The sequence below is a fragment of the Ciconia boyciana genome, chromosome 12, assembly GCF_034638445.1.
Source record: "Ciconia boyciana chromosome 12, ASM3463844v1, whole genome shotgun sequence".
Taxonomy (NCBI): domain Eukaryota; kingdom Metazoa; phylum Chordata; class Aves; order Ciconiiformes; family Ciconiidae; genus Ciconia; species Ciconia boyciana.
This window is the reverse complement of record NC_132945.1, coordinates 24142233-24162206: the sequence shown is the minus strand read 5'-3', so window position 1 is coordinate 24162206 and position 19974 is coordinate 24142233. Positions and strand designations below refer to the sequence as shown.

The 19974-nt window shown below is 48.6% G+C and overlaps 1 protein-coding gene across 3 annotated transcripts in view; it reads left to right on the top strand.

Annotated features, from left to right (window-relative positions):
• ENOX2 (ecto-NOX disulfide-thiol exchanger 2) overlaps positions 1-19974 on the top strand; it is a 60583-nt gene that overhangs the window by 193 nt on the left and 40416 nt on the right. For all 3 annotated transcript variants that reach the window (XR_012044722.1, XM_072876735.1, XM_072876733.1), the window contains exon 2: positions 16532-16675. Coding sequence is in view for 2 of the 3 variants with exons in the window: in XM_072876735.1 (XP_072732836.1) it covers positions 16532-16675 (144 nt within the window). In the remaining variant the exon portion in view is untranslated. The remainder of the gene's footprint in view (positions 1-16531; positions 16676-19974) is intronic.

Below are 19974 nucleotides of genomic sequence, written 5' to 3'. Positions count from 1 at the left end.
CAACCCCGGCGGGTGCGGCCGAATGGCGGCGCGGGGCTGGCCTGCTGCGCCCGCGGCCCGGCGCTGCCCGCCGCGGCAGGCTGTGGGGAGCGCGGCGGCGGCTCCGGTCTGGGCCTGGAGCGGCGGGGCCCCGGCGTGCGCTCCGTTTTTAGCGGGTCGCTGCTGCCAGGTGCCCCCGTTCGTAGAGCGGAGGGGCGGCAGCCGGTGCTGGCCCCCGCCCGCGGGGTTTCTCCTGCCGCCGCCCAGGCCGCAGCGCCCTCCCCTCGCCGCCGGGCTCGCCGGGCTCCGCCAGCTGTCCTTCCCGGCCCCGGGCGGGGGTGCTGGCCGCCGGGTCGGTCCGGCCGCTCCGTAGGGCACGTACCCGGCCTCGGCAGCGGGACGTCTTTGGGTGGCACATCCAGCACCCCCCCGTGGGAGTCTGCAGAGCGTCGAGGGACCCGCTGGTGGTGGCGGCATCTCCAGTGCTCTGCACCTCGGTGGCCCTTTGGGTGGCGGGGAAGCTGCTTTGAAAGGTTTCTTCTGGGGGGGAAGTCTCCGGGCTGCCTTTTGGGTGCGGTGGTAATTAAAATGTCACAAGGTGGTACAGGAGGGAGGAAGAAATGAGTTGTATTTAAAGAAATTATCGAACTGACTGACTGTTACACCGGCCCCTTCTGATGCTCCAGGAGTGGTTGGTTTGCAAAGAGGGGGATAAAGGTGGCAGCAGCTTGTAGCCGCTTGGGTGTAGCCGGTTGTGTTCTCTCTCTGCTGAGCACCGGGCAGGCTCAGCCGTGCCCAGCCGTGTAACTGGGCTTGCACCAGATCCGTTCCGCTGCAGCCAGACTGTACGTGGGAAGCACTGTTAGCTTCGGGCACGCTCACACCCATAACCACAGCTGCCAGTGGGCTGTAACGCTCCCACAGCCCCACTCCGTAAAGATCCTTTGGTTCATGTATATGTGTGTGCACACATTTATTCGGTTCCTTAAGCATTACACTAAAACATATTTATGTGTTTCTTACGGTCTTTAATTATTTTGCTGATGTTTTGGTCGTGTGTGTGAGGTCCAGCTGTTAACAGCAACGTATATTCAGATCCTGCTGCGTAGAAATGCTTTTGTTCTGTAGTGCCACGTTTGTTACGCAAACGTGTTAGTCCTTGGGTGGGTTATTCATTAGTCCACACACTTTCTAGCTCCCCCGTACTTCACTTGCACAGCTACAATAATTAGACGTTGTATTTTTCTGGCCTGCAGAACATTGCAGCAGAGCCGCGAGATGATGGGTAAAATGCAGGGGGTGGGAGTTTGTCCAGCAAACTTGCGTTCCTTCTTACTCCAGCCTTTCACCTCTTTCCTGCTCTGGAAGCTGACTGGTTGGTTTTTCTTTTTCTTAATGCTTTGTTTGAGGGATTTTGTAACATCTCATTAAAAAGCCCCCTCCGTTAAGGTGTTGAAAGGTCTGTCTGAGCCACTGTAAGGTCAGGTTTCTTAGTTTAAGGTCATGTTTTTGGTACTGGTGACTTGAGCTCGTAGAAGGAGTGAAGTTCAATCGCCGAGTAATTTCAAAGATAAGGTGTTGCTGGAGACGGGCATTCTGTGCACCTTCCAAAGATGGTGTGAGATTTCTCCCCTAATCCCCAACTTTTCTGCTGACATTCTTCAGGTGCCAGCGTGTCCGTCCCAAAGCGGCACCTTCCCCTGCATCCAGCTGCTCTGGCTGAGATGAAGCTGTTCAGGTCCTCGTGCTGGTGCTGCCTCTCTGCGAGGCTCTCGGCCCCTTGCTCTGGGTTTTTGTGCTAGGACTTTCTGATCATCCTGATTGCTGACTCTGCCAGAGTTTTCTTTGGGACTTCCCTCTTTTTTTATTTATTTATTTTTTTTCCCTTCTTCCCCTTTTTTCCCCCTGGTAGATCTGTGCAGTTAGTCCCGCATCTCTTTGCCTGACACGTTTCTTCTCCTAGCCTTTCAGAAATGTATTTCTGCAAATGTGAGCTTTTGAGCATTTGTTCCGCAGCGGCAGGTACTGCTCTCCGGGTGTGCTGTGAGTGAGGTTGGCGGGATGGGGGGGATGTGACCGATGAGCTGCCTGGGGTTGGGCATGTCCCCTCTGAGCCTGGAGCTCTGCACCCCAGGCGACGGAGGACGAGCTGCTCGCCCCGTCAGTCCCAGTGTTAGCGCAAAACAATTTCTAGACAACGTGTTGAGAGGGAAGGTGGTTTGACAGAGCCATGTGAACATCCTAAAAACACGCCGTGGAATATTTAGTTTTTGGCATGATGGCTGGGTGGCTGCCGAGGGCTGCCCGTGGGGTGGCAAGGAGGGTTGAGTGTCTGGGTCTGTGCCGGCATACAGGCGTATGTGCGTACGCACACTGGTAAAGAATTTTTTTCCTTTGTTTTGGGTTACCGCGGTAAGCAAATGGCACAGCTCATACACCCCTTGATCAAGTCTCTGTGTTGTTGCTGCTGTGGATATATATTTGTGAAAATATGCCATTCACTTGAGAACACTGCAGGTAGCCCTTTGGTATTGCTGAACGCTGTGTGTTCAGGGTCAAAGAAGAAAGGGACTCTGTGTGTCTCTTTTTTTTTTTTTAATTTTGACAGTGCCCTGCTAGAATAATTAGCTTGTCTGAAGTTAATATTTCTTTTGAGTACAAGCTTCCAGAATCAAGGAAAGCGAGTGGTGTGCCTCTTGCCATCGAGGATTACCAGAACTTAATCTTTCTGTGCAAAGGCAACTAATCTCAGGCATGCAAACAGGGTTTATTTAACTGCATGCCAGCGCTTCAAAGCATTGATGTATGAAATCCCTTGCAAATTCAGATGTACTGGCTGCTAATCGCTTCTCCACCTGCTTGTCCACCTCCGTCCCCCACGGCCTAGAATGTGCCTATCAGTGTCCGTCACTGGAGACTGATGGTGACACATGCAGCCGCCGTTTGCCAGCTCCAGTCCCAGCCTGTGCTCTCGATGCCTGGGCTGTCGCTGCCCGCCTGCGGGGCAGCGCGGTGGCGGTTTTACCATCGTTAGGACCCAACTTCCCTTTTGTGCTTGGAGCTGGAGCTTGGAGGCTTGCGTGGAGCCGCACTAAGCGTGGGAGCTCAACCCTGGACTCCGTCTTTTAAGCAAATAAACAAGCGGGGAGCGGCAGGAAAGCTGGCTGAAATACTGAAATATGATCAGCATCTTGCCATGTTTCTCGTGCAGTACGCAGGTGAAGTACGTGTTTTGTGTGCTTTTCTCGAAAGTGCGTTTCTCCGATAACGTCTCGTTAGTGTTGTTAGCATTTAGGACTATATGGAGTTGACAGAAGTAACTATCAAAAGTCTGCTGGTCTCATCAGTGTGCCTAGGCAGCTTCTGGATCGAACTGATGATTGTAAAGCTCTAACCATGACGCTTAAGCCCGGAGTTCAGTAGAAAAGAGTGCACAAGCCCAACAGGAGTTTTTGAACCTGGGAACTAGTCTCGGAAAGCAAATGGTTGGTATCGAAATGGAACTTCAAAGCCTCGGCATCTTCTCTCCTTTCCCTTCCTTGCTGTTTTCTCTGTGTTTTCTGATTGACTACTGCAGATGCTATGTACTATGGTTTCTTCCAAAGTGTGTTTCTTTAGAGCTGAAAAAAAGCAGTATGTGATCAGATGGCAGATTGTATCCTGGAATCCAGTTTATTTCTAAATTGCATTTCTAAACACGCAGAAAAGAAAAGGGGCCCCTGTTCAGGCTTAGCAATGCTTATTTCATATATTTGCCAATGTTGGCAAAAGGTAAATCCATATTTATAGTAAAGCCTGTGTCAGCCCATTTCTTAAGTTCCTCTTGATGCTGGGTAAGAGAGAAGTTTGATGAGTGGGCATAATCTACGTGGGCTTTTTAAGTGTATCATTAAAATGCTTTTAGGTATGTGAAAGTGGCAGAGTACCTGTTACTAGTTTTTTTTTTTTTTCTTTGAGTTACTGGGGAGAGATTTGTGTACCTGCTCTTTATTAACTAGTTGGACGTCCAGAAAACCCTTGAGTGTGTGACGGGCAGCAGCGTGAGGTTGCTGTCGGAGCATGAGGTTCCCTTGTCTGGCCCCGGGTGAACTGGTTTGTGAGCCTCTGAAGCAGTGCTAGGCTTGTGGGCAGAGCTCCTGTGGTCATCTGATTGAACGTTAGTAAACCCAGCAGGAAAGATTTTGCAAAAATCCTGAAGTGGAAGCCCTCTTGGGGTGCTGTTTTTCTCTAAGTCATAGGAGCCTTGCACAGCGAGCTGTGCAAACCTGCGTTTTGGGTGGAAGTGTTGTCAGCACATTCAGCTCTCAGTAATAGGAATGACCTGTAAACCACTGCTTTTCGGTTCACGTTGTTGACTATTTCTGATTTATTTTTTTCCACTGGTCATTTAAGCAAATGGCCGAGCTCTGTTTGCAGGAACTAGCGGTTGGAAAATGAAGTCCTGTCCAGGGTCTGGCACGGGACCCGGGGAAGTATCTACCCTCCCTTGATTTATGCCTGGAACATTGAGATCTCTCCTCTCTCTATCCAGGCCCTTTCTAAACGTGTGCTGTGAAAGCTACAGCCGTATATAGCATCAGCGCAGACCCGAATCAATACCTGCCCAAAGGGCTAGGCGGGGCTGTGCGCTCTTAATGCTGTTTAGGACAGCGGGAGACTGCCGCGCGTCTTCCCGAAGGACACAGCTCGGCATCTATTTCCAGAGACGAAGGCCACCTGCAGCAACCCGCTGCTGCTGTGTGCGAGGACTTGCTGACAGTCATTTCCTGCTTTAAGCATCTTCACTGTTTTTCCCCCATCCATTTTTCTAGTGAGGAATCTTCTAGTCCAAGTTGTTTTTTAAAAAATGTTTAGTCGCTGCATTATGGCGGCTCCTGATATCTTGCTCCTAAAAATTCATTCTTCTGAAAATCCCTGCAGACATGTACTGGGTGTACTTGGAGGTGAAGGGCACACTAACGCCCGTGCCACACATGGCTCTCTAGAAATGCTGACACCGGTCTGACGCTCACTGAAAACCCGAATTTTTCTCCTCCCCCCCCCAGCTTCTGCACGGCACTTCACTACAAATGCAGAAATCGCCTGATTTCTGCCTTTCCTGGCTGGCTCTGAGTAAAACCCCGAGTCTTGCTCCTGTGCTGGTGGGCCCTTCCCTCCTGATAGACCAGCTCCAAATAGCCAAGGACGCTTCATTAAGGTCGGCATGAAGGAAAAGTGCTTGTGCCTCACTGATTCTGTCAGCTTTTATCCTGCTTTGTGCCCAGGAGAAAAGTTTTTCTGCAGCTTCAGCTTTCTTCTCTGCGCATTCTTTGTATCCAGTGGGATGTGGTTGGAGGTGAAGCTGAACGGCAGTTCGCAGAAATGATAGAAGAGAGGCAATCGATTCTGAAGGTGGCTGCTGTCCGTGGCATTTACCAATATTAGGGTGGAAAATCTGACATAATGAGGAGTTTCTTACTGTAAAGTGCATTGGAAATCTTCTCTCTGACTTGGTGGAATTCTTGGAGCAAACTCCATGCTGCAAGAGAGCAGCAAGCAAGGTGCCCAGTTTTTGTACTGCTTCCGTTGCCCACTTTTCAATACTGCCCTTTTCTTTCGTGGGTCATTTACTCTTTCTCTGTCTTGGGGAAGTGAGAGCAAAGCTTTCCCAAGACGTTTTGCTTCTCTGCATTGAGTGTGCCATAAGGTGCCTGTGGATGGTAGCTCGTCCCGTCTCGGGGGGCCCTGGAGACCCGCAGGCAAGGACAAGGCTGCCCGCTTCGAGTCGCGTGGGTTCCTCCACCCAGAGCCTTCCAGCTGCTGGCTGACAGGTACCCTGTTCCTGGCCGCAGGCAGGCTCTTGGGGCTGGCAGCTGTGCCCAGGGACTTCTACTGCTCACCACAGCCACCCTCGCAGAGGGCCAGACCTGCGTCACGAGGTAAATGGCAGTTTCTATAGATGAAGGCGACTCGGCGACCGTCAGTGGTAGCTCCTGGCTTTCTCTGCTCACAGAGCCTGGAGCAAAACAGGGCAAAGTACCTTGGAATTAAGTCTTGGGATCCTGGAAGTCCTTGCTGGAGGAGCTACCAGGATCTGTCGTGTGAGTGGGACTAAGAATAACTGCATCCTCTCTAGTGCTGTTTCTAGATGACGCTACCCAGAAAATATGTTCATTTTTGTTTATGGCTTGTGAAGGAGCTACTCAGTTTCCAGCTTGTGCCTGCAGAGAAAAATATGTTGCAGTTCATGATCTCATCAACTTCCATTTTCTGTAACTTCTGAATATTTCTGACTTGTGGAATCCTTGTCTGAGGCTGTGTAAGCACGACAGTGGGCTTCTTTTCCAGAGCACTCGTACCACGTGCTCTGCATGCCATACTGAAGCTGCAAATGCAGAGGGTCAGCTTTAAAACCAAGAAAGTCCTATTTCTACCTTTTGAAGAGGTTTAGGCACTACGGAGGAGCATGTCAAATGAGAAGGGTAGCTCTAAACCAGTTCTTGTGTTGAGAAATAATTGGCTTGGAAGAAAAAAAGCTGTAAATTGGAATGAAGTTTCACAGCAGGGGTACAAACTTTCCTCCTTTCCTCGTGCAGTTTGGAAATGTTTTCGGACACAAAGCTTGATCTGAAGCGGTTGCATTTTAGCTCTTTAAATCTTACATCCTAATGCAGGGATTCACAGGAAGGAACCCTTGCTGCCTCGGCACTGCCTCAAAGTGCATCGCTGGCCTGTGAAGTATCAACTGGAAAAAAGGCTGTAGGAAAGTAATTTGCTTATTCTGGAAATCTGAGAGCAATAGAATAATTTTTGGTTTCATTCGTACTCTCGTCCCTTCATTGTACTGGTGTGGCTGTTTTAGGATTGTTCTGTAAGATGTGACCGTTGTGACATGGCTTGAGGTTGAAAACAAAACCAAATCCTCCAGTGGGAACGCACGCGGGTTTTAACTGTGAGCTCTTCGCTGATCTTGGTGTGGTCTCTCAAACAGGGTGACCTGAGCCATGGCTTGATGAGATGGTGAGCCTGGATCTGGATTCCTGGTACCAGTGCCTTAATCACACCCTGCGTGGTCACCTTTTGAGCATTAATCTGACACCATGAATTTGTACCAGCACAAAAAATGTTGCTGCATTCACGTCTGGGGATCATGTGTTGCATCTGTTAGAGAGCATATCTGATTACATTTAATGGAGAGCCCATAAATAATAAATTTTTTGGAAGTGGGATATTCATGAAGTGGCTGGAGCAAGTCCACAGTCCGTTCTCCCAGGAGTGTCTCTGGTTGCCTTTATGATGCTTTTGCTAGGTTTTGCCCACATCTCTCGCAGGCAGTGCATGCGTATTGGTAGTTAGAAATGCATTTGTTTAATGCTGAGCTGAACGCATCCTCATCCTTTAGGTAGTCATTGATCTCACACTGGACCTCACCTGACTTCCCCCCAAAAACGCTCCACTGAACTTATCGTACTGTCACCCTTCGGCAGTTCTTATCATGAGAGGCCCCCACCTTGGGGAAAAATGACCCCATGCACCGGCACGTGCTGGGGACAAAATGCTGGAAAGCAGCTTTGTGGAAAAAGTCTTGAGTGTTCTGGTTGACATCAAGTTGAAGACGAGCCAACAGTATACCCTTGCGGCAAAGGAGGTCAGCGGCATCCTGGGCTGTGTTGGGTTGAGCGTTGCCAGCAGGTCCAGGGAGGGATCCTTCCCCTCGGCACTGGTGAGGCCACATCTGGAGTGCTGTGTCCAGTTCTGGGCTCCCCAGTACAAGAGAGTCATGGATGCTCTGGAGAAAGCCCGATTGGAGTATCTGTTAGCGAGGAGAGTCTGAGCGAGCTGGGATTGTTTAACCGGGAGAAGAGAAGGCTTGGAGTGGGGGCAGAGGGAGTCTTATCAGTGTGTTCAAATACACATTGATGGGAAAGAGTGAAGACGATGAAGTCAGAGTCTTCTCAGTGGTGCCCAGTGAAAAGTCAGAGGGCACATGATCAAAATACAGGAAATTCAACTAAACGTGAGAAAACTTTGCTTGCTGTGAGGGTGGCCAGGCACTGGAACGGGTTATCCGGGGAGGTGGTGGAGTCTCTGTCCTTGGAGATATTCAGGACCCAACTGGCCAGTGCCCTGAGCAACCTGCAGGAGCTGACACTGCTGTGAGCAGCGGGGTTGGACTAGACGATCACCAGAGATCCCTCCCAGTGAGAAATATTCTGTGATTTGCTTCTAGAGAAGGGAAGGGTTGGGTTTCCCAGTGAGTCCCCACTCACCTCTCCGTTCTGATCTGAATTCTTGCGCAGAGTTTTGCTTTATTTGAGACAGCTTTGGACCCGCTAGTGATATTCCCAGTAGTTTTGAGTCTATTTTGAACACAAAAGTTAATTGATGGAGTGCAAGACATTGCAATGTGATCCAAAATATTCTGTTCAGCTTTGCCTCTTTATCAAAGAACACGACGCCAAGGGTAGTTCTTTGTCGTTTTTGCCGTGTGTATCTCTTGCCCTGTGGATTGTGCTTTGCGTTTCTTGGTGAGCTGTTGGAACAGTATTAGCAGCGTCGTGTCCTGCTGTCATTCATACCGAGCAGGTAGAAGTCTGTGGCTGATCAGCTCTAAGTCTTGCATCACAGCTGGCCTGTCCTCCAGCAGCTTTGCTGTTTTGAGGTGCCCGACTGTGGGTCGGGGATTCATTTCTCCCCGAGGCAGCATGTCTGAGCTGGCCAGTTGTCTTGCCCTGTAGTGACTGAAGAGTTGTCGCCACTGCAGCGGCGTGGTTCCTGTGACCAAATGTGGGTTGATTTGAAATGTTCCTAGGTGAGAGGAATTGTACTCTGAACTCTGGCCAGGCAGATAGCTGTTGGCTGTCAGGGTAACTGTTGTCCCCCCTCTCAGGGGAGCTTAGGGTGACCCCATCCTCTGCTGCAACATCGGTTGAATCCTGTTCTGTGACTGCTGGGTAAGAGTCTTGCTTTTGGTTTTATAGCATTCTTGTAACAGCTGCCTCTTTCTAGTGTCTACATGGGGCTCCAAAAGCTCCAGCTGTACAGTGTGTCCAGGTTGCTGTTTTATTTCTCCTGGCAATGCCACAGCTGTTACGAGTGCATCCCCTTTTGATGGCATAACTTGATTATTGTAATTCCAGCTCACAGGGGCTTTCAGCAGGACTCTTGCCCATGGCTTGCGTGGACTGCAGCGGCATGTTATGTTCCTGGCATGGCGCACCGTGATCGTATTATGCCTGTTTAGCATTCTTTATATTTGCTGCCTGTTAAGTAGCAAATTAAAAGTCAGCTTCATAAGCTTGCAGTTGAAGCCTCGGTCCATATGCTGGCAAATCATTTCTTGCTGTTCTTCAGGGGTATATGGGACAGCAGTGTTCTTTGCAAGGAAAATAGGCAGGTATGCTACAACATGTCGTGGCTTGCAAAAGTTTTCAGTGGCTGGCTTAAGGTGTCAATGTTTAGGTGATCTTGAAGATTTGTAGGCCTGCAAAATGTCGTCTAGAAGAGCAGACAACCATGTAACTGCAGAGCTCCGGCTCTTTGTTTTCATCCAAAATTAGAAAACTTAGAAGCATTGGCCCAACTTGCAGAGTTGATCCTGTGTGACTTCTTACAGCATTCAGGAGAGCGTGACCCTGACAGAAAACACTGTGTCTGGATGCCGCAGCTCCACCATGGTAAGCGTGACCCCAAAAAATCGAACAGGAAAATAGTTTCCTCAGTTTACTTTGTTTAAAACCAACAACAAACCCCCCAAACTCAAGCCCTCCCCCAGGTTCTCTGGGGAGAGTAGAGAGGAAGAATCACAGTGAAACCCAGGGCTGTAGCACTGGGAGGAAACGTCAGCGCGTGTACGGTGTCATCTGGTGTATGACAGGGGACAGGCTTTTTGTCAGGGCCCTCAGAGCTGTGTGACTGGTGAGAACAATGCTTTTCTTGGAGGCCTTGGTATCCCCTTGCATGTGGGGAAAAGCCGCTGAAGTGGCAGGTTGAGACTACGTGAGACGCTGTGGTGGGAAATTTGAAGTGTCACAAACACGGGTCCCAGTAATTCAGCAGGACACGAGATGCATTACAAACTGCTACCTGTTTGGGTGGCGTTTAGTTTTGACACAGTTTGGAGTCAGTATGCCTGCATGTCCAAGCTGGAGGAGGAACTCCTCTCCTAAAGATGGCATTCTCATCTTAAGGTTTAAGGCTGTGTTTGAGCAGTGCAGTGGAGTATGTCCAAAATGGTATCAACTTTTAAAGTAGTGTTAGAAGATGAGACTTTAAGTCTAGCTGTTCAAAAGGTGGTTGTCAGGGTTCCCTCTGTATTGTATGAAGAGAGGTGCCTTGAAGGTATGGAGACTCCTCCTTTAGGTCCCTCTGCACAATGCCACGGCCATCTGGTGTACGAGTCTGAAAGGTGCTTTGGCTTTAACTCATCTGGATGGGTTTCATGCTGGGATGGTGGGGCTGGGGCTCTCCCGGGACAGCCCCGGGATGGGGGCTGGGGCTGGGGCTCTCCCGGGACAGCCCCAGGATGGGGGCTGGGGCTGGGGCTCTCCCGGGACAGCCCCGGGATGGGGGCTGGGGCTCTCCTGGGACTGCCCTGCGAGAGGGCCCATCAGGGTGTCCTTCCTGTGTGTCTGTAACTTGGCTTCCTGCCTGCCATTGTGCTCCTCCAGGCTTGTGGATGTGGGCTTTAAGGGACTGATGGCTCTCCTGTGATAGGCCTGGGAGGAGTTGAGTCAGGTATTATTCAGGTTTCCCCGTCCGTCACTGTCTCTCTCTGCTGCTGTGTGCGTGCAAATGAGCTTTTATCACATAACCTGACAGTTTTAACTCTGCAATAGGCCTTTTCTTGCTGGCAAGGAAGACTGGCTTTGAATTAAGTGACATCAGATTAAAAACTTGTGTGACTGCTTTGATAAATGCATGTCCAAATGAAGAACTGGCTCTTACTTCACTGCAGCCTTTTCTGGTGTGACTGTTCCTTTGAAAAAGTCAACTTTGTGGGTGGGCACCCAGCAATTCCTGGCCTGCTGCTCAGCCCAGGACGTTGGCAGGTAACACAGGGTGAACACGTCTCCATGTTCCTTGTCGGGTTGCAACTCATATCCACCTCATCCTCTTGCATGTGATGAACTTCGTCCTTTTAGGCAACCGGTCCTGTTTCAGACTTTGCAGTACTCATTTTGGAGGGTGTTTTCCGAGCTCTGCTGCTGGTCCTTGGGCACACACAGCAGCTCCTGCATGCGTGTTTACTGCTAGAGGTTGGTGCCAGCGCTGCAAACTCGCCCCTGTGCTGCAGAGCGGATTTGACAGGTTCTTAGAGCAGTAGTGAAGGTGAGGATCTGCCGAGAAGGGAGAGACTGAGGCTGATTTGAGATTTCCTTACTCCATCTCTTCTTAATGACATATAATGCCTGGAAGAGACTGTTCTGCAGGCGTAGCCTGCTGCTGCTAGTGACCCTAACTTGAGAACAACTCTGGGAGCTTTGGGACAGCGTCTGTCTGGTCACCAAGTCAGCAGTCGTGTTCCTGTGCCTGTTCAAGAGTGTTTTACTTGCAATTGCACCAGCCTCCCCTTCCCCTTGCTCCTCGCAGGCTGTTTAAACAAGTTGTCATGAACAGGTTGACCTTTTGATGCAGGAGATAACCAGGAGGAGAATTCCTCAGGAATGCTTTTAATTACTGAGCTGCCCTCCTGGGCTTTTCACAGGGCTGGATGAATTCCAGGAACATATCTTTCTTTTCTTTCGTAATAGCTCTTCAGGTAGCTGCCTTTGGGGCAGTGTTTAATGCCAGCACCCGAGGTCTGGATGTTTTCAGGTAGAAATGATATAAGATGAGAAACATGTACTTATTAATTACTGTTCAGTTCTCCGTCACCATGGTTTCTTCTCCTCCCTTTATAGGTCTTCTCTTGTTAATCTGCATGCTGAAAGCAGGAGAGGCATTGCTGGCTCACAGCTGCTCCGTAGCAAGTTGCCTGCTGGTTTGCAGCTCTGCGGTGCTTCGTTTGCGACGGGGAGGCGGTGGATAGTCAGGGTCACGGCACCTACTGCTGAAGACTTAAGAGCATTTGTAGGTCTGTTTCTGCTCCTTCCGATATATGTCGGGTTAGGGTTGGAGCCTTCTGTGAGCAACTTGGATATACTAATCTTAGCAGAACATTATCCGCTTCCCAGGAGCTCCATTAATTTCTGCCCGGGGCGTGAGCTGAATCAGATCACAGGAGGTCTCCAGGGCTGGCAGGGGCGTACGGGGTGTGTTGGGCAGCTGGGAGGGAGCTGGGCTGCCTCCCTTCTGGTCTGGCATGAGCTGTTCTGTTGGTTCAGGCACTTTCTTACGGCTTGACTCATGACTGAACTGGCAGGGGTGCTGTCCTGTAGCTAAGAAATCTGTTTGGTTGGTTTGTTTGGTTTTTTTTCCCCCAAAATATGTTGTTAAAATTTTTTTGCAGAGGACACAAGTAGTTTTTCACTCCTTGTTAGCTCACCTCTGCTGGAGACGGCTGCCTCCCTCCCCAGCACAGTCATCAGAGCAGATGCAGCATCTGAGTGCTGCTCCTGTACCGCAGAGCATAATGAAGCATCCTAGCTCAAACTGATGATGGAAATAATTGGAGTAAGTAGCTGCCTTTGCTCTCTGGTGGGTTAGAAAGCAATTGCCTGAGTGGTGTGCATTAACATTCAGGCGTTGGTTAATGCTGAGTGTCTGTATGGCGTGTCGTCTTCAGCCAGAGCAGGGTGTCTATCCGTTTCAGGCCTGGTGGCACGGGTGTCTGGCTGGATCGCTGCTTGTCCACGTCCTTCCCTATGCCCAAGGGTGGGAAAACACACTTTCAAGTTTAATGTTGCCTTTTCCATCAGCTGGATAATAGAGGTAAATCTTACGATTGCTCCTTTTCCGTTCTCCCTGTTTCTTTGCTGCGCACGGCCTCTCTCTATTTTTAATGTGCTGCATTCGAGATTTGTTTTCCTGATCCCCGATGACCTCAGTGATATTTTGACTTTGGGGTATTTAAGAAACAGCATTGTAGGCGTCTTGCATAGCCGGGCGTGACTATTGTTGTTGCCAGCCGAATAGTACTTATTTTTTTGGCTTCTTCTTGCGTTCTCACCTTTCAGTAGCTAAGAGAAGAGCCCCTTCAGGCTCTCTGTATCCACTCTGTTGTCTATTTACAGCCGTACGCAGCAACCATGTTTGTTAACAAGTTCTTGGAATTGGAATCCTCTCGAATAGAAATCACGATGCTGCAGTGTGCCTAGAGAAAGGTTTGGTACAAATCCCTCGGCCCGTCAGTGCATTGGGGTGGCATAACTGTCATCTTTGGTACTCCTGTAGTTCTGCTGATTTTTGCCCCCCAGGAACATAGGCATGCCTTAGTAGAAATTTAGCTATTTTTATCACTTTATACAGGTCCACAAAAAGTATTTGTTTGGTTTTTTTTTTTTTTGCATTGACTCTTCAGAGTGAGTTTGCTGAGACAAAGATAAATCAAACTGGATATTTTCATGTTGCTTCAGTCTTGCATCCCTGCAAGTGCTGAATATGACAGAAGGTGGATAATGAACTCGGTGCTCAATTAAGGGCAGTATACCTCTCTAAAACTTGCTGTGATTAATTGCATACTTGAAGCGTTATGTTTGAAGCCTCCGGTAATTTGGAATTATTTACAAAGTAGTTTTTTCTTGTTACCTGTAGTTTTAAGAAACAGACCATTTTAGGGAGCCAGGAATGGTTGGGACCGCATTCTGCTGGCAATAAATGTGATTAACTGACCGTCACCTGCAACTTGTCCACCACGGATCTGTGGAGGGTGATCGTCTAAGAGGTGGTTTAGCACAGAATTACTCTGAAATGGATGTAATACCTTGAATTAGGAAATACACTGGAAGCTGCAAAGCAATTTTTCTTCAATCCTCTTTGGTTCAAATCTGCATAATTAGCTTTTCTTACTTTATATAGTTGTCGGTTGCTCAAGGATCCAATCACCTTTTTGCTCTGTTTCATGATATCCCCTAGAGATCCCCAATTTTGCCCAGTTTTGTGAATTGTCCATTAAAGCCTTTTGACCCCCATGTGACTGAACGGGAGATGACCTGAAATTGTGACGGTTGCTTTCCCTGCTCCCCAACTCGGATGCGGTGGACAGGTTTTGCCTTGTTTTTGTTGAGCTATATGGTTGAGCTTCTGTAATACCAGTTTTGTTTTATTTCTCCTTAGAAATGCTCTCTTGTGGTCTTAAAAAAAGCTCCAAACGATATTTTCTCAAATCTTTTTTTTGTAACCCCAACTGTCCATTCCTTTAAAGCTGTCTCATTCAAATGCTTCATGTCAAAAAAACCTTACTCCTTTCCCCACTTCCACTGTATCAACTACCACCTCAGCAAGCTCTGTTCCTCTGCAGTTTTTTTTTTTTTTCTTCCTTCATAGCTGAGTTTTCCTATAAATCCTTTGATTTTCATTACAGGGCGACTAGGATCGCATAGGGAGATCCTGTAACCATTTAAACAACTAGTTGGCTGTAGCAGGATGATGCTGGAAAACAACATCGGGCTTCAGAGCTCTTATAGACGCCTGAAACTGTACTCGGGGTGCTCACAGGAGAGAAGATGGGAGCAGAGACCAAAATCCAGGTTTCCTGCTCCCCATGGTGGCTGTTCTGGTTCCCCTTTGAGTTTCTCTCCTGGTGATGGGCCTTGACAGGAGCGAGGTTCGGTCCACATTGATCAGCCTTGCCTCCTGGGAAGCGGAAGGTGAGGATACAGACACCTTCTCAGGGATGTTGAAGAGGCCACTGAATATCTAGTTACAACTTTGGTCAGCCGGGTGGGGGAATGTCAGGAATTAAACTCCAAAGAAGCTATTTCAGGAGAAGAAACCATCTGAGAACTACAGTCATCAGGTTGTAGGAGTCTGGCAGGACCCTATGCTGTCAGCATTACAACTGGACGTTCTTCCTTGTGCTTGCTCCTTCATTTTAGGGGTTTTCTGAAACTTCCTTTTCTTCTGACATGTTGAACATTTTGTTTTAGAACAATTTGTTTTCCCCCTGCAACTTTTCTTTGACTGACAGCCTAAGTAGTTATGTAGAAGTCTTTTGTACTAAACCTTTTGTACTGAGACAGCGAGACGTTGCAGTGCACCCATCTGCCTTCTCTTGATTTGCTTCTGGGGTTGTGACCTGTCCAAACACAAGTGTTAGCAACGAGGCTCAGCGGCTCGTGGGCTGACGCTGGATCCTGGCAGCGGGGACCGTGGGAGCCCCAGCGTGCGCAGCCTGAGCGTGGTGCAATGGATGCTCTTCAAACGCAGCCGGCTCTGAGGCCGCTGCTCGCCTCTCCCGGCCGCGTGAGCATCCACGCTTCAGCTCCGTGTCGCTTAAGTGCTTGGACGTTTGGGAGGCGGCGCGAAAGCCATCACACCAGCCAGCGTTTACTTCTGGCAGCTTTTTTTCTGCTTCATCGTATTTCTCCTTACTTCTTCTTCTTAACTGTTGCTTTTTCTTTAATTGTGTGGTAAACACACGCTTGGATATTTCTTGTGAAACTTGGGCTCGACACTGAAGTAACTTGTCCTGTGTAGGGATGGGAACGTTTGTGAATGAGGAAAAACTCAAAACCTCCAGGAAACACAAAAAAACTTTATCCGAGTGATGAGCAAAGTAGTTTCTGAGTAATGTTCAGGCTACTGGTTACTTGACATTTCAGAGTGTGCTTTATAACAGGACTCGAGGCGCTCTGTCTTTGAGTGCTGTGCTTCTTAAAATGAGCGTATGGAGGCACTGCCAGCGTGTTCCGCAGCTCTCGTCAGCCCGTGCCCAGTGCGCGGGGCGGCTGGCGGTGGTGTGGCTGAGGACTGACGGAGTGGGAATCGGAGGCAGGCCGGTGCCTGCAAAGGAAAACCTGTTCCTGTGCTGCGGGGTAGGGGAGAGGGAACTTGAGCCCTGCGGCTGAGGAAGTTTGTCTGGACTCATAGTGGATCCATCGTTTGACTGAGGAGGAGTTGGGTCCCGTCGGCTGGGTCTGTGAGCTCCCCTCTTCGGGGATGCGCGTTACAGAGCACCCTTCCTTGGCTACAGAGGGGGGCGACTGCTTGCCAGCCTCCTTGAATAAAAATTGCAATAGCACCTTATGTTTTTGAAGATCATCTAAGATGTGCCTTGTTTTTTGCTAGTAAATAATTCCAGGTGAATTCACAAGTGGTGACAAATTGCGTAAACCTTAAGTAACTATTAAAAATGTATTCCTGGATTGGAATAAATAGAAAAAAATTCTGGCCTCTGAGTTTCCAAACATGGAATACTGTGCAACACAGGGGAGATGCACCCCTGGTTTACAGTATCAAACACTTTGATTTGTGTGGGTGTTGGGATTAATGTTTGAGAGTTGTATTTTAAAGTGGTATCAGTGTAACGCTAAGATCAGGCGTAGCTGGGGATGGTGAGCAGGGGACACGATTCCTCTGGGGGCCTGAAGGGCTGCTTGTACCTGGGACTGGGCGTTTCTCTTATTGCTGTGATCCTGAAGCATCGCAAGCTAATTTAAAGAAAGCCTCTGAGGGTATTTTTCTCTTTTAGGCTTAAACCATCTGTCCTTTGATCCTGCCAGCAACAACAAATCTCTGCAGTTCGGCAGCGCTGCTGGCCCGTGGGTGTCGGAAAGCCCAGCCGAGAATGGAAGCGATCCAGGCAAGAAGAGGAAGAGAGCAAACGTTCCTCCAGGTGAGCTGAGTAGCAGCTCGGTGGCTGGCAATAGAGAAGGCATCCGCATAACTGTAGACCGAAAAGAGCTGCTGTGCTAAGGTGCTAATGCAGAAGGTGGACAGAGGGAAATGAAGTTGTGGTCTGGTACTGCTTGCAGTCAGACCAGTATTCATGGTTCCATGCTTGCATGGCTTTGGGTGAGTGCTCGTTGCTGTTTCTGTGCGAAATAAAAGCAACTTTGGTGGTATTATTATTATTATTTTAAGCATTGTGGAATCTCTATACCTGTCCCAATAGATTTGTCCTTTTTTTCTAATCGGACAATATCTCAATATTAAAATAATGACCATAATGAAAAGCATAATAAGGCAGATCAGCCTGAATGACTGGAGACATTAATGTTTAAGATAATGTAATAAAAGCAAATTGTTAATGGACCATAATAGCTTATGATGATGTAATATCAGATCTAGGAGTCTTACTGAAGCTGGTATCTAAGAAATTTTCCCTGTATTTCTCTCAGAGTGATTGGAAACAGACGGAGTAATGTATTTGCAGATTATGTTGTGGTTGTAAAGTGCAGTCCCACCAGTGTGACTGGGGAAACGTGGCATCTGCTCGTGCCATGAAGACGAGGTGTTACGTACGTCGTGTAAACAGCAGTCTGGGGGATGTAGTTGTGTAACTTTTCCATCGAGAGAAGCCTGGTGCAGGAGGGGAAGGACCAGGCTGGGCCGAAGGCAGAGGTGCCGTTTTGCAGCAGAAGGCCATCTCGCTGAGGGAAGGCGATGTGCAAAGCACGCAGTTGCAGAAAGAGAGGTTGAAATGTAGCTGGGTAGAGAGAAAGTCCAACTCTGTTTCCCTGAAGAGAAAAATCCTTTAAAGGAAACTTGAAGGAAAATCCAGAACTTCACAGCTAATAGTCCAGCACGGTTTAGGGATGGTTTTGAGGTGCTGATAGTGAGAGCACAGGAGAGCTCCACTGGGAGTGTGGGGCTTAGCCTCTTGACGGAGGGCTTATGCTGTCCTCCTCATGTGTCTCCTCCTCCCTCCCTGTCCTTCCCCTTCTCATTTGTGTCTGAACGAACCGTCTCCTTTATAATCCCTTGAAAATACTCTTTTTTTGCAGCTGCTTTCTATTTTTCTCTCTAGATTATCTCTGATAAGCTTTTTTTGGTTACAAATGTATGCCGTGTTCACCCTTCTACATCCTAATTTCTTGATTCAGCTAAGATTAATTACCCTAAGATATCTCCTTGCAGCCAAAGCAGGACTCCTTTTCCTTTTTTGGGATCCTGTTGTCTCTGTGGTGCAGTCAGCAAGAAGATAGCTTTCTCATCTCCTTGTAGAGATTTGGCCAGCGGTGGAACAAGACGTAACTGTGACTTCGGTTTTGCAATGTGTAATGTCATGTGCTACAAAATTGTGACCTCCCTGTTCTGTACCAAGAAGCTATGAACATCAGGGGTCCCTTGGAGCCATGACAGCCCAAGTGTTTCCCTTGGGATTCAGGTAACATATTGATGGCATGCGAGTACCTCGCCTTCCAAATGTATGTACCTTGCGCTTGGGTGCCGCTCCCAGAGGTGTGCGAAGCAGATGTGAGGCCTGTTCAGAGGTGCAGGAGGAGGAGGACTTGGGAGGAAACCTTCTTTGTCCCTCTGGGAAGGAGGTGGTGGTTTCTGCCTCTCTGCTATCAGATGTATCCCAGCTGATGGGAGACTTAAGTCCGCTTGTGAGTGCAGGTAATGTAGATGTAGCCCCTGGGACTGTCACCTGCCCCAAAGGAGGCATCTAGGACTCTTGGAAGTGGGTACAGCCAGGAGTTTATTTTGTTCCTTTCATTATTTTGCATGTTTCCTTTAGACACCTGGAGGTCCTTAAATGTCTCAAGTGCCTCTTGTGTGTGCTGGATACACAGACAACCTGTGTTTCTCCTGTACTGGATTGTTTCAGTGCAGATCTGCTTTTTAAGTACCAAAATCGGATCGTTACTGTTGGAAATGGTGAATATCCAAGTTCTTCAGGCTGAGCTGTGGAGTGCACTGTAACAGGGCGACTTTCAGTACCCTGACCCTGCTGGCAGGACTTCTGCGGTCGGGGCAGCCTTGCAGAGGGCTGTGGGTTGTTCTGGCACAACCTTCAGCTGCCCGCATTGTGATTGCGAAATGAAAATGTTGTTTTCATTTGGGCATCTGGACGCAGAGATGCAAGACCAGGACCTTGCACAACTTGAATAACATGCAGTGATCTTACTTGTTGAATAATACATATGGTTCTGGACTGGGGCAGGTGTCCTTGGGATAGGTAGGCGAAGCACTGTTTTGTGTGTCACCCCGGTGCAGTCTCTTCTGGATAGACACTTGCCGGACAGCAAGGGAGCTCTCAGCTTTCCACCCATGTGCAGTGGGATGATCCGTGACCTTACTGCATTGCTGCCTTCTCTTGGGTGTTTTGGCTTTCATGTTGGTGCTTCCTTTTTTAATATTTGATTTCATTTCTTTCTTTTAAACTAGCAACTGCCAAGTCAGCAATCCCATTTCTCTTTGGTGTCCTTTGTTTCTCCCTCTTTTTGCCCGACCTGGTAGCCTGTGTGCTCTCACATTGACAGACGAATGGTGATAACTGAAGTTCAGGCTTGTCCCAGATCTCCTGAAACAAAGGAGTTACAAAACTGGGACAGCTCAGCATGGATTTTTTTCAGGAGAGGTGGGCCACGGGTCACAAGAGCTGATTGTTTGAAACATGACTGAGGGAGATCATAGAATCCTAGAATGGTTTGGGTGGGAAGGGACCTTTCAAGGTCATCTACTCCACCACCCTGCCATGAGCAGGGACACCTTCAACTAGATCAGGTTGCTCAGAGCCCCATCCAACCTGACCTTGAATGTTTCCAGGGATGGGGCATCTGCCACCTCTCTGGGCAACCTGGGCCAGTGTTTTACCACCCTCAGCGTAAAATATTTCTTCCTTATATCACGGCTGAATCTCCCCTCTTTTAGTTTAAAACCATTACCCCGTGTCCTATCGCAACAGGCCCTACTAAAAAGTCTGTCCCCATCTTTCTTATCAGCCCCCTTTAAGTAAGTAGAAAATGCTGAGGATTTATACAAATCTGAAAGGAATAAATTCATTAGTGTTCTTATGTTGAGGCAAAAATGGATGTTCTTGTGCATGTTTTTCCCACTTAAAAAGCAGTGGGTGAGCATGTTGTCATAATAAAACGCGAGTTAGTGTGGTCTGTTGAGTTCGCAATAGTGTTACTGCCTCTGGCTGGTGAACAAATGCTGTAATTAAGTACCCATTTCCTTTGTTCA